This window comes from Mchenga conophoros, linkage group LG17 (genome assembly GCF_057382185.1).
Source record: "Mchenga conophoros isolate Kocher_MC1m ecotype Shallow Benthic linkage group LG17, M_conophoros_male_GT1.1, whole genome shotgun sequence".
Lineage (NCBI taxonomy): Eukaryota > Metazoa > Chordata > Actinopteri > Cichliformes > Cichlidae > Mchenga > Mchenga conophoros.
In genome coordinates, this window is record NC_140542.1 from 20,043,339 (window position 1) to 20,057,707 (window position 14,369).

At 38.7% G+C, this 14,369-nt stretch overlaps 1 protein-coding gene across 1 annotated transcript; it reads right to left on the minus strand.

Annotated features, from left to right (window-relative positions):
- Positions 1 to 12,759: 12,759 nt before the first annotated feature.
- On the minus strand, positions 12,760 to 13,392 carry LOC146555395 (uncharacterized). The gene has a single exon (XM_085252728.1). It carries the CDS (start codon positions 13,390 to 13,392, stop codon positions 12,760 to 12,762), a length of 633 nt encoding a protein of 210 aa, XP_085108854.1.
- Between the last annotated feature and the right edge of the window lie 977 nt (positions 13,393 to 14,369).

Here is a 14,369-nt window from a genome sequence, read left to right on the forward strand (position 1 = left end):
GGTACACCTGTGCACTACTCATGATGTCAGATCAGCATCCTGATGTGGCACACCTGTGAGGTGGGATGGATTATCTCAATATAGCAGATGTGCCCACTACCACACATTTGGACTGATTTGTGACCACTGTTTGGGAGGGATGGTTATATTGTGTATCTGGAATGAATTTTAGGTCTCTACGTCCATCCCATGGGGAATGGGAGCAGTAACAAAGGTGTTGCGTTTATATTTTTGTTGAGTTTATGATAGAAAAACAATAGATTTTTGATGAGGTAAGTGTGTTTTGTTGTTGTTTTTTAAACTATACAACCTTCCATTAAAACAGCAGAAAGTTAATGTCTGAATGAGCTTTCCATCCATCCATCTATTCGCTACTGCTTATCCTTTTCAGGGTCGCGGGGGGCGCTGGAGCCAATCCCAGCTGTCATAGGGCAAGAGGCGGGGTACACCCTGGACAGGTCGCCGGTCTGTCGCAGGGCTAACACACAGGGACAGACAACCATTCACACTCACATTCACTCGCACATTCACACCTAGTGGCAATTTGGATTATCCAATTAACCTATCCCCACAAGCTGCATGTGTTTGGACAGTGGGAAGAAGCCGGAGTACCCGGAGGGAACCCACGCAGACACGGGGAGAGCATGCAAACTCCACACAGAAAGACCCCGGCCTGATGGCGGAATTGAACTCAGGACCTTCTTGCTGTGCGGCAACAGTGCTAACCACCGTGCCTGAATGAACTTTCAAGATGCTTAAAATGGTTTTTATGCCATTATACTGGCTTTAATTCGTTGAGTGTTTGTGCAGGATTTTTATTTATTTTGTACTTTATAATATAATCATAGTTGTTGTTTTGTTTTTGTTTTTCTTGAATCTCAGCAGTCAGCACAGTGCCTAAAGTACAATATAAATATCTGCATCTCGGTTGCAAAAAATTCGATGTTAAGCACTCTGATTAACATTAAATGTGATTTTACTTACACTGTAAGCCAAAAGAGTTGTGTTGGCAGATTTCTTTCATTTTCTACAGCAGCTTTTCTTTACGATATAGAAAATATGAGACATACAATTGAAATGTCGCTTCTTTTTCTTATTAATATACCTCATTCATTAAATGTGTAGTTAAATTTCTGTATACTGGGAGAACTGGGACTTTCACTGGTGTGGCCCACATAAGATCAAAGTGGGCTTTATGTGGCCCGCAATGTAACATGAGTCTAATGCACATTAGATACTAGGGCTGGGTTTTGATAATCGATTTATCGATTAAAATCGATTCTAGCTTAGTTAACGTGATATCGATTCATTAAATCCTGAATCGATTTTTTTAAATATAAATGTATTTTGCCCGAAATACCAGAATCTCAGGGTAAACCTCACAAATTTTCAACAACCACCAAACAGCTAAAACAGTAAATGAGAGCAGGTACACGGATTCTGCACAAAGATGTAAACACAAAGCACGGACCCGCCGACGGATCAGAATCAGCGAGATGTCGCCTTTCTCACCCGACGGCACGGACACGGTTGAGGCTGAAAGCCGACAGCTCGCTGATTCTGGTGTCTTTGTGTTTACCTCCTTTTTGCGTTAAATTCTGAAGCTGCAGGTTTTTATCTCTCTCCAAACAATATTGACTGAACCAGCAGCAAAAGAAGATCCAAACTATGCTTCACATAAACATCGTCATGAATTCCCTCCGACTTCTGCTGCTTTGCTTCCACCCCAATAAAATCAAACTTCATGCACAGCTCTCTCTCTCTCTCTCTCTCTCTCTCTCTCTCTCTCTCTCTCAGTATACTTCAAGAACAGTTTCCCATCTAAAAATCTGTTTTCTGCATTATTCGCTTTCTTGTTACGCACAAGTCTACCGTTGTTTAGAGTGCTGTCGGCTGCTGTTTTTTGTTTTCCTTTTAGTTACTTCCAAAAAGAAAGTCTCATTTCTGCTGTTCAATACTGAACAAATTTAAACTTTAAATTATGCAACATTGCAAAACGCTTAGCTGCGTCTCTAATCAAACCTCTGTAACTTTGCTCTGCTTCATGTCAGCAGCATCAGGAAATGTTCATGTGTTGATTAATGGTTTTCCTTTGGTTTTGATCTACTGCAGAATATTTGTATAAAAAGCCAGGCCAGGAAAATCACCTTCATGTTTTTCTGTTTTATCCTCAGTTACTTTGACACTTGTGAGACTTTATCAAAGGTGAAAGCATCACAGCAGATGCCTTTGTGTCAGTTTTCTTTTTATAGATATAATAATATGGAAATGTACTGAAGCATGATCTGAATTATAATATTTCTGACTGTCTGAGGCAAAATTTCCCCAATTCGAATCGAATCGTGGATCAAATTGATTCGGGACCTTGTGAATGGGAATCGAATCGATTCTAGAAATGAGTGATGACACCCAGCGCTATTAGATACCCTGTTTCTCACACTTTTTTTTTTTGCCTGTCCCGTTTGGGTCTTTTGCCAAATTATTGTCTGAAGGCCAAGAAAGATGCCCAATGGATTTACTATACCAAGTGGATCATCCAGGCCTTGCCGTATTGGTCCATGTGATTTACCTTTGTTTTTATTGCTTATGTATTTTATTTTATTTTCAGTTGTTAAATATGGGACAGACATGACTGGGGGAAAGAAAAGGGAGAAAGAAAGAGAGGGAAGGAAAGAAAAAGGGTGATAAAGGGCACAAAAAAAGATGGGGCAAAAAATACATGTTTGTATGTATACACACACACACACACACACACACACACACACACACCACCTGGATCACCTGTTGAGAAACAGGCAAAGCAAGCAAACAAGCAAAAAAGAGGGCAATATAATAAACAACACCATCTTGATAATCTATGTGTATATAACAGTAAGTATTAAATATTGAATATTATTGATCACCAGGGCACAGTGTGCTTTGAGGTAGCAGCCAAGAAAGGCGTAGTTTGTGTCTGTGTACACTTGTGAGCATGAGTGCACTTGTATTCAAAAGGTTTCTTCATGTAACGATCTGCTAGAGGGTGTGGGAAGCCATAGCCCCGTCCCCCAGGGCATGAAGCAGGCATGGAGGAGATCCAGGCTCCAGACGTCCAGAGAGCCCCAGAGCGCAAGAGTCCAAGGAAGGCCAACGGAGGGGCAACCATGCCACCCTCCCGGAAAGAGCTGAGGAGAGCCCCAGACAAGGGGGTCACCACTTTCACACTCATTTTGCTATCTGGTGAAAGTCAGCTGATGGTATGTTATCATGACAGTATTTATCTACTTTCTCTATTAATCATTGCTTTCTGCTTTAGGTTAAGTCATGTGGTTTTCGGACACAAAATGATCCCTATGAGTGTCACCTGTTCCAGTAAAACACCAAGAGATAATCTTAATAACATAAAATGGTGATAAAGTAAAATGAAACACTGCTTTTAATAAGACAAGGAATAAATGCTGCCGAAAAACTTTTTCGGCAGCAATTTATTTATTGCAACGAGCAGTAAAATAAACATTTGAATTTAAGTCATTATTTTATCAACGAGTGCACTCTCAGTGCTGCTGTTTATCTCTAAGGTGATGGCTGCACATTAGAGCTCTGAGACTTTGGTGGTTTCAGATCATTTTAAACCAAAACTCTGAACAAAACCTGCCATTACCATGGTGATTTAACCAGGGAAAAAGAAAGAGACACTTTCATGACACAAAAAATTCTGAGTTTTAAACAGTTTTAAACTCTGGATGTGATAAAAGCAGTTATTAGTTGCAGCAGCAGACAAGGAAAGAGACAGATGGAGATGAGCACTGGTTAGTTAGATAAAAAGAGGCAGTTGTGCTGATTTGATTGGTGTTAAACAACCGTAACATCCAGACTCTGTGCTTGTACTCTGTGACAGATCCCTTTTAGAACGTTATTAAATTATCTTTGGATTAAAATTCCCTTCTCCACTTTAACCACATTAGTCCTCCAGTCATATTCCATCACTATCATTGCAGACACGTTTCTGCTGTCTTACAATCCTCAGTGTTTCTTGCCTTCAGCTATCACCTGACCTCTCTGTGCACACCTGTTTCCAGTCTTCTAATTAGTCCCTGAACATATGAACCACCATCATTTTCTCTCTTCGTTGTCAAAATGCCAGCCCTGGGACTTTCAACCCATTCCTCCAGTTGCCAGGTTTTTTTGGATCTTTTTGCACACCTGTTTTGGGTCAAACTGCTGTTTGTTTTTTTGGATTTTTGGTTTTGCTTGTTTGTTTTGTTTTTTTTTTTTTTTTTAATAAAAAAGCTTTAATCTTTGTTTTAATACATTGCTGGGTGGTGTGGTGTGCCAGAGACAAACAAGCATCAACCTCTTAAAAAACTGCACTTCTTCGAAAAAGCAACTTGACGTTACAAAAATGAGTATGCAATGTGTGAGTTTTTTTAGGTATCACTGAAAACACAACTTAGAAAAATAATACAAAGGTGTAACCATAAGATAACCAAAATACAAATAAATAACCAGGATCCCAGATTATGGTGCTTTGAAATATGACAAAAATTCACAATTCAACCTTTAAGCTTAAATCCACTAAAATAATATTAACAAACACCTATGATTATGAAAGTCACATTTTTACTGAACAAACATCTCTATCCTATGACAGAGAAATACAGAAAACCACGAGCTGCTGGCCCATGGCTTCCCTGACACATGAGCAGAATGCACACCAGAAATTCCTTTCACCCGCTGCTAGGGACCAGGCTAACTTACCATGCTAGCGTTACAGTTATACCAGGGTTGGGCAACTCCAGGCCCCGAGGGCCGGTGTCCCTGCAGGTTTTAGATGTGTCCTTGAACCAACACAGCTGATTTAAATGGCTAAATTAGCTCCTCAACATGTCCTGAAGTTCTCCAGAGGCCTGGTAATGAACTAATCATGTGATTCAGGTGTGTTGATCCAAGGTGAGATCTGAAACCTGCAGGACACCGGCCCTCGAGGCCTGGAATTGCCCACCCCTGAGTTATACCCTGGAGATAAATTGTTAAAAACTTCAGTTAGCGAACTCAGATCAATACTCACACTGGATGAATCAAAAATTACAGAATAAAATACAGCAGTTCGGTCATATTCATATCAAAACTAATGGCCTTAAGAAACTTTTATTCAGTTAAGAGCAACGTGACATGCTACAGTACTGCGACTGGAGCACACATGCATGCTCCCACGTCATCACACAGCATACAACCATATACACAAACACACACAGACTCAGAACATGTAGGCAGGAGGTTACAACCCAAAATAAATTATTTAAGAAAAACCAGGTGCTTCAACACAACTGCTACACTTCCAGAATTGGTATTATCAGCCTCACTTGTTAACAGCAGTGGCCCTCTCGATTAGGCGCTTCTTAGTAACCAGTCGTCAATAATTAGAAGCCTGGATAGTGTCCCCAAGGGTGTGTTGTATTTTAAGGGGTAGAGTAACTTTAATACTGAAATTTTTCTTTTACTGTTTCACGAAGGGTTAAAAAATGAAAGTGCACAATTTAGATTTGGCAGAAAGTTTTATTAAATCAATTTGTTTAAGAGCAAAGCAAAGGAAAAATTTATGCTTATAACAATCACAAAATAATAATCGTCATTTCACCTGAATCTTATGTGTCTAATTAGCCTGCTCTGAGCTAACAATGATTTTGTTCTCATCTTTAGGAGGAGGGGGGTTAGAGGAGAAACGGGCAAATCCATGCCTGAAGATGTATCTTCTCCCATTGCTTTGTGTTAATTTGAGTGGTGGTTTGATCCCTCTTAACGTCTCTCTGCTGGAATTTCCAATCATTGACTTCTGAGATCTGATCTTCTCGTCTGTTCATCCTGAAGAACTTCCAGGAACTAACCCAGAACATCTACACGTTTTCCAATTTATGTTCTGTCATGTGTCCACTCGTCTCCATCTTCCAACCTTAGATATCCAGTCACTGTGTTTGCATAAGATCCACTGATACATAGCCACTCCCTATCATGCTCTCTATCATCAATCTTTCACTCACTTTTAAATAAGGTTACTAAGGTTATTTCGTTTCACGTCTTCCTTTTTTTTTTTTTTTGCTTTTTTACCTCAAGTAGATTTGCCTTTAGCCCATTCTGAAGAAGAACATTGATTTAGGCACAATCCCTTTTAAACCAGCCAATCACAATTTACTCTCTCTATCCATTCTCTACCCAGTGTCTCAGTTAGGCCTTTTTTTAGAATCACCATTATATTTTGTTACTCTTATTCTTGTTCATCATCTTGGGCCAATAAACATTTTATAGTCCAATAATTATGTTATGATCAGTATTTGATGTTCTTAAAACCAGACAACTGAGTTGTTCTTGAACTTTAATAGTTTTAGTATTTTTCATTTATTTTCAACTACTGCACACTCCTAAAGCTTACGAAGCTGCTTCTTTTATATATAATATGCCCCATATAAGAGGACTAGAATACTGCATAGTATCAAATAACACACACAAAAAAGTGTTTTGCTTTTTACGCTATGCTTTGTACAGCTGGGAGAAAAAGTCTACGAGGTGCGCTGTGCACATTGAAGAGTACGGCAAACTCAACATCGAAGTTTACCGGAAGCCCACACACACGGACCAGTACCTCCTCTTTGACTCCCATCACCCTCTGGAACACAAACTTGGAGTAATTAGGACCCTACACCACCGTGCAGAACATGTTCCCTCTAAGCCTGAAGGAAAAAAGAAGGAACACACACATGTAAAGTGATGGGTTTAGATTTTATTATTGTCATTTGTATTAGGAAATATTTAACCATATATTCTTAGAGGTGTATAATCAATTGTGTAGTGATAGGTTGTGTGATCTTTAACAGGCTACATCCTGGGAGCATGGGAAGAGGTCGTACCTTGTCTTATTGTTTTATGGTAGGATTAACGTAGCTACGTCTGTTCTAGTGCATCATATCTTTATATCTTTATTCTCTTCCCCCTCCTGCCCCCCCCCCTCTTTCTTAAATAGATAACTATCATATCTGATATCATATCTCACAGTACAATAATATTGAATGGGTTGCATTGTTGTATTTTGTCATGTTTCTCAGGTCTTTGTCTGAATTTCTACGAACATTATTGCTAAGGATTGTCTTATTGCATTGGAGTCACACTGGGTTAAATATGTACACTTGGGTTTTAAGGGGTATTTATTATTTTCTTCTTTTTTTGGGGTTGTATGGAAGCCCCAAACGCAATTTCATTGTTCTTGACAATGACAATAAATAAATAAATACAAAATACTAATACTAGTCTAAGTGCTTTTTGTTTAGATGAACTGCTGGACCTCCTCACTGGGGGGGTCTACCCTCTTCCTGACCAAGGATGTTTGCTTGTGTGCTTTTATGACCCTTTGATCAGCAGTACCCCACACACACACACACACACACACACACACACACACACACACACACAGTATTCTTTGTTCACATGTATACCTATGTGAGATGCTATATGTTAATGACCCTATGCATATTCATGTAACCACAATAAAAGGAGTGCTATGGGGAGCCTGGCTGAGAGTCTGATGGTGGTCAAGTGGTGGAACGACGCTTGGCTCCAGCCAGGTCTCCCTCATGCATGAGTAAACCAGAGAACTTTGGTGCCTTGTGTCTTGCTTTTTGCTGCGTAGCAGATTGTCCTTAACGTTCCAGCGGATGGGTTCAAGCTACAAACCTATCATTAAGGAAGCACTCAAAACGTGCGGCTATCCTAAATGGGCATTCTTAAAGTCAGCAAAGAGGCACAGAAAAGAAGACCAGACACCAGCGAGGGAGGATAAGAAAGACAGACACAACAACATTGTCATCCCCTATGTAGCCGGTGTATCAGAAAAACTCAGGAGAGTTTTCTCCAAGCATGGCATCCCAGTGTATTTCAGACCCAGCAACACGCTCAGACAAAAACTGGTTCACCCGAAAGACAAAACTCCAAAACACAAACTTAACAACGTGGTGTATGCTGTACAGTGCAGCAAGGAATGCTCAGACCTCTACATTGGAGAGACCAAATAGCCACTTCACAAGCGCATGGCACAACACAGAAGAGCCACCTCCACAGGACAAGACTCAGCAGTCCATCTGCATCTTAAGGATAAAGGACACTCTTTCGAGGATGCCAGTGTTCACATTTTGGACAGAGAGGACAGATGGTTTGAAAGAGGAGTGAAAGAAGCCATCTATGTCCACTGTGAGCGACCATCTTTGAACAGAGGCGGGGGTTTACGACACCAACTCTCTGCCATCTATAATCCAGTTTTGAGATCCCTTCCCAGACGCCTTAATGCCCACTCACATCCTGGGCCATCTGACCTCAGGAATTCGCATGATAAGGTGGGGCCAGGTTTCACAATGAACACACCCGAAACTCTGGCTGATTGGGACCCACACCCAGTTTCACACCTTGGCTCAGGCGATTAGAGGATCATCAGGGGGTCCTTTTGTCCCTCTGTGGGGGGAAACTCCCACTAGGTTTATATCTGGGACTCTCCACCATTTGACCTTAGAACTGAAGAAGCTTCTCGGATGAGAGGTGAAACGTCTTCAAGCAACTTAAAGAAGTCCAGACGCTTTTCTTTGCAAGCTCCTTTGACTACGATGACCTGGATGACTGAGAACCTTCACAGACACGTTTTTTTGTTTGTTTTTTTAAGTTTCCACTTACCACAAACAGCACATTGTACAAAATAACACTTTAGGCATCCATTAACTTTCCCCATCTTCACTTTTTAGACTCACAGGAGATGAAGCAGTGAAGCTCAGAGTGTGATGATGTGCAGCTTTATGTGCTCTGATAAACTGCCCAGACAGTGAATGTGAAATAAGGAACACACAGAAGTGAAACATACAGAGCTGCTCGGTAGCCAACGATGTACAGGAAAACCTCATAAGAGATGAGCTGGGGAAAAAAAAACCCTCATGAACTGCAGCTTGAAATTTGGAAAGGAAACAGAAAAAAGGGCTGATTGAAACTGCAGTGAGCAGAAAGTAAAAACTAAAAACCAGAAAAGCCTATTGCCTTCCACAGCCCCCACCTTAAGGACAGTGCTAATATGCTGAAAAGTTGCTAACTATTTTTGTTTTTACAATCACACCAGAAATCCTTTATTATTTAATTTTAATATCACCAAAATAATTGATTGATTGATTGATTGATTGAATCTTTATTTTGAACATGTTGAAAAAGTATAAAAAAAAATAGAATTAAAAGAGACAAATGAACAAAGCAAACAAAAGGAAAACGAGCAACCACAACTCCAAATAACGTCCATGTTCAAAAAGGAGCAGGAAGAAGCATAAGCTTATTTAATCCCACCCCTTTTCCACTATCTAGTATCAATAGACTACAGAAATACCTCCTTGCAATTACATTATATGTTATGTGTAATTTTTTTTTTTTTTTTTTAAATATATACACATATATGTTTCTATCTATCCATACATACGTATATACACACATACGCACATATACACATTTTCAATAACCCCATTAACACCTCAAGGATACACAGCCTACAATTATATATATATATCCATACCAACAAACCCGTGCATGCGCACACACATGAAAATATTAGACAAGAACACCCTATCAAATCTCTACCTTTTCCCTGTACCCTGTAAAAACCATATCCTTAAACCGCTTTTTAAACTGTGCCATGCTTGGACATTGCTTCATATCTTTACTTAGTCTGTTCCACAGCTTCACTCCACACACAGAGATGCAAAAACTTTTTAATGTTGTACGGATACGAGGATGTTTTAAATTTAATTCCCCCCTCAAATTGTATCCCCGTTCCCTTTTAGAAAACATTTTTAGAATATTGTCAGGAAGCAGGTTATTTATTGCTTTATATATAATTTGTGCTGTGAGAAAATGAACCAGATCTGTGAATTTTAGAATTTTTGATTTTAAGAATAGTGGATTGGTATGATCTCTGTAACCAGTTTTATGGATTATCCTTATGGCCCTTTTTTGTAATATAAAGATTGATGATAGCGAACATTTGTAAGTATTGCCCCAAACCTCTGCACAGTAATTCAAATACGGTGCAATCAGGGAACAATAGAGAATGTGGAGTGATTTGTGGTCCAGAATGTGTTTTACTTTACTCAAGATTGAGACACTTCTTGAAATTTTGTTATGTATATGATTTATATGAGACTTCCAGTTTAATTTATCATCTATAATCACACCAAGAAACTTATGTTCAAGTACTCTTTCAATTTCCACACCATCTACATGAATCTGCACTTGTGCATTTCTAAGGGAATTCCCAAATAAGATAATTTTAGTTTTACTTAGATTTAGCGATAGTTTGTTCCTGTTAAACCATTTTTTAATTTTGCACATTTCTGAAGTAATTGTATCCAGCAGCTCCTTTAGATTCCCCCCAGAACAAAAAATATTTGTGTCATCTGCAAATAATACTAATTTTAATATATCAGATGCCTTACAAATATCATTTATATAAATAATAAATAATTTTGGACCCAGTACAGAGCCTTGTGGAACACCACAAGCAATGTCCAAGCATGATGAGGAATGGACACCCAGCTTCACAAATTGTTTCCGGTCACTTAAATAATTTTTCACCCATTGCAGTACAACCCCCCTAATCCCATACCGTTCCAGTTTATTAATTAATATGTCATGATTGATTGTGTCGAATGCTTTCTTGAGATCCAGAAATACTCCAGCTGCATACTGTTTCTGATCTATAGCATTCGTAATCTCCTCAATTGATTCGATTAATGCCAGAGATGTTGATCTTTTTGATCTGAATCCATATTGACTGTCAGAGAGTAATTTATATTTATCTAAGAATTTGTCTAATCGTTTATTAAACAGGTTTTCTAGGATTTTGGAGAATTGTGGTAGTAAAGAAACAGGCCTGTAATTTGTGAAGTGGCGTCTATCCCCGGTTTTATACAGCGGCACAACTTTAGCTATTTTCATTTTGTTTGGCACTTTTCCCGTCTGAAATGATAAGTTGCAAATATATGTTAGAGGTCCTACAATTCCTTCAATGACCTTCTTGACGATTTTCATGTCAATATCATTACAATCAGTAGATGTTTTATATTTACACATGTGTACAATGTCAATTATTTCTTTTTCCTCCACTGATGTGAGGAACATTGAGTTAGGGTTCCTATCAATCAGGTTTTCACTACAGTCTACTGATGGCAGTGACTCAGGAATTTGTTCTGCCAGTTTTGGTCCAATATTTACAAAATAATGATTAAAGCTGTTGACCTTATCAGCAGTGTTTTCCATAATATTGCCATTATCGATAAAGTATTGTGGATAACTTTGTTGTCCAGAATTATTTTTAATGATACCGTTTAAAACATCCCATATTCCTTTCATATTATGTTTATTGTTGTTCAATATTTTACTATAATACTCCTTTCTACATACACGTATAATATTGGTCAACTTATTTTTGTATTTTTTATATTTATTTTCAGCATCTTTTGTTCTTTGTTTTAGGTATTCCCTATAGAGTGTATTTTTCTTTTTACATGCATTTTGTAAACCCTTAGTGAGCCATGGTCTATCTGAATATTTGTGCTTTCTGTTGTATTTTATTGTTGGACAGTTTTTATCGTACAACTCCATGAATATTCTTAAAAATATGCCATATGCAATATCAATATCAGCTTCTTTGTACACATTGTCCCAGTCCTGATTTAATAGATCGTTCTTAAATGCAGTCATCGTTTCTTCCGTCCTTACACGTCTGTATCTTCAGTTGTTCTTCATGCTGATTTTTCTTATAATTAGTGTCATAAACTGCAAAAACTGGTAGGTGATCACTGATGTCATTAATTAATAATCCGCTCACAATGTTGTTTTCCATATTGTTAGTGAAAATATTGTCAAGTAAGGTGGCACAATGTGGTGTAATTCTGCTAGGCCTGGTTATTTTAGGATGTAAACTCAAACTGTACATAGTGTTTAGGAATTCGTCGCTCATTTTATGCTTTTTTGGATTCAACAGGTCAATATTAAAATCACCACAGATAAACATAACTTTTTGATTTGTTTTAGAGAATATTTCCTCTATGAAGTCATTAAATACTTGAATACTAGAGCCAGGTGTTCTATATATACAGCTAATTATTACATTTTTTGCTTTTTCCTTATAAATTTCAATTGTTATACATTCTAGTAAATTATCAATTACAGTTGTCATACTTTCTACCACCTTGTAGTTTAGGTTTTTATCCACATACACAGCTACTCCCCCTCCACTCTTGTTCCTTCTATTTACAAAATTCACTTCATATCCCTCCAGTCCAAAGTCCATTCCTTTCTCCGCATTGATCCATGTTTCAGAAATGGCAATAATTCCAAATGGATTTGTCAACTCATTTAGATATTCCTTTATATTGTTGAAGTTGGCATACAGACTTCTGCTATTAAAATGGATTATTGATAATTTATTTTCCGTGTTGATGGTGTGCTTAAACTGTTCATCAGTGAAGTAGCAGCAGTTACAGCTGATGTTGTAGAAGAAATTATTTTCCGGGTCTATATCCTTTTCTAAGTCTAGAACATTATGGTCTGTGTATCGAAATGTTCTCAGTTCCAGATTATCATAAAGAGAATTCCAATGAGTTATGTTGATATTGTTGCCGGATGCAGATGAAGTTCTTTTGGACTGTGCCATGTGTTGTGTTGTGTGTCACGTCACATGTGTATTCATTCCTCCAGAGTAAGTTGACCTCAGTATTTGTCCAGCTCTTCCATATTTCTGATGACCAACACTTTGGCTTGTTCCGGTGTTCCATTGAGTTTAATGAATACTTTGCAGTTGGTGGTCCATGTATTTTGAATTTTTCCCTGTTTCTTCAAGTAACGTGCTTTCCTGGCAATGTCCGCATTTCTTTTTATCAGATGTTCGTTCATGAAGACATTGGATCCTTTCAGTTTCTTTCCTTGTTTTAACAATGCTGTTTTCTGTTTTCTGTTTGCAAATCTCACAATGATGGCTGGTTTGTCACTGTCATTTTTTCGGGGTAGAGGGTGGCAAGCCTCAATGTTGTTATAATCCACTTCCACACCTTTGGACCGTAGAAAGGTAACCACTTGATGCTCCGTGGAGTTGACATCTTCCTCTCCTGGCCCTCCTACATTGTCAGTGGCGACCGCCCGGGCGTATGACCGGGGTTTGATGCGAAGCCCCGTGATGATAACATCGTTCATCCGGGTGTACTGCTCCAAATCCGCCACTCTGTTCTCCAGGTACGCCAGCCGCCGATCCTTCTCGGCGTTCTGGATGCGGAGAGCCTTAACTTCCTCGACCAGGTCCAGGATGGCTTTCTGCTGCAGTTTGACAGTAGAAATCTCCTCTGTCATAAACTCCAGCGAATTCTTAATATCGTCTCCTTCCTCGGCTGACAGAACTTTTTTCGGGCCCATGCTGAGAGACGCTCTTGTAGCTTTGCCGTGACGACCGGCTAGCTAGTTGATGCTAGCGTCCTGATCATTTACAAGGAGAAACACAATTGAAATAAACTAAATTTAATAAACAATGACAGAAAAAAAGAGAAAAACTGAAATGAAAAGTGAATACCCTGATTAAGACTTTTGTGTTAAATGAATTTGTGGAACACAAAATTGCAGAGGTAGAAATACTGTGTGGTTACTAAACATCTGTCTAGATAATCTAACATGACCCAGTCTGGAAACAGTCTGGTTGAGGTGACAGACAGGAAGAGGAAGTCTATCAAAATATGTGAATCTGAGTTGTTTGTTGTAAATATGTGCAGGATGCTGCAAGAACCTGAAGCTCGAGGGCTTCAGCATCTATGAAGGAGGGATTTTTTGTTGGAATTCAGGAATTAATAACATTTCTTGCTTGACTACGATCAGCAAATTGACTTTAATCAATCTGAAATCAGATTTTTTTTCCTTTTCCTTTCAATAAAGTTTGTTACATTGAGCCAACCCAGCTGAAATCAGAGAAATCAGTTGGGGTTATGGTTAAAAGAAGCCAGATGTGATGTGAACCAATGTAATATTCTGACTGAGAGACAATCTCAATACATATAGTCTAAAATGACTCTAGTTTTTATTAGCTTTATCTAGAGCAGTGGTTCTCGAACTGTGGTACGCGTACCTCCTCTAGTGATTAAAATCGATTCTTGGTTGAATAGCACGAAATCGATTCATTCAAATCCTGAATCGATTTTTAAATATAAATTTATTTTGCCAGAATCTCAGGTTATATCTTGCAAAATTTCAACAACCACCAAAGACGTAAACACAAAGAGCGGACCCACCGACGCATCAGAATCAGTGAGATGTCGGCTTTCTCACCCAAAGGCACGTAC

Excerpts from the sequence above, each read along its gene's own strand:
- LOC146555395 (XM_085252728.1), bottom strand. The coding sequence starts at position 13,392 with ATGACAGAGGAGATTTCTACTGTCAAACTGCAGCAGAAAGCCATCCTG.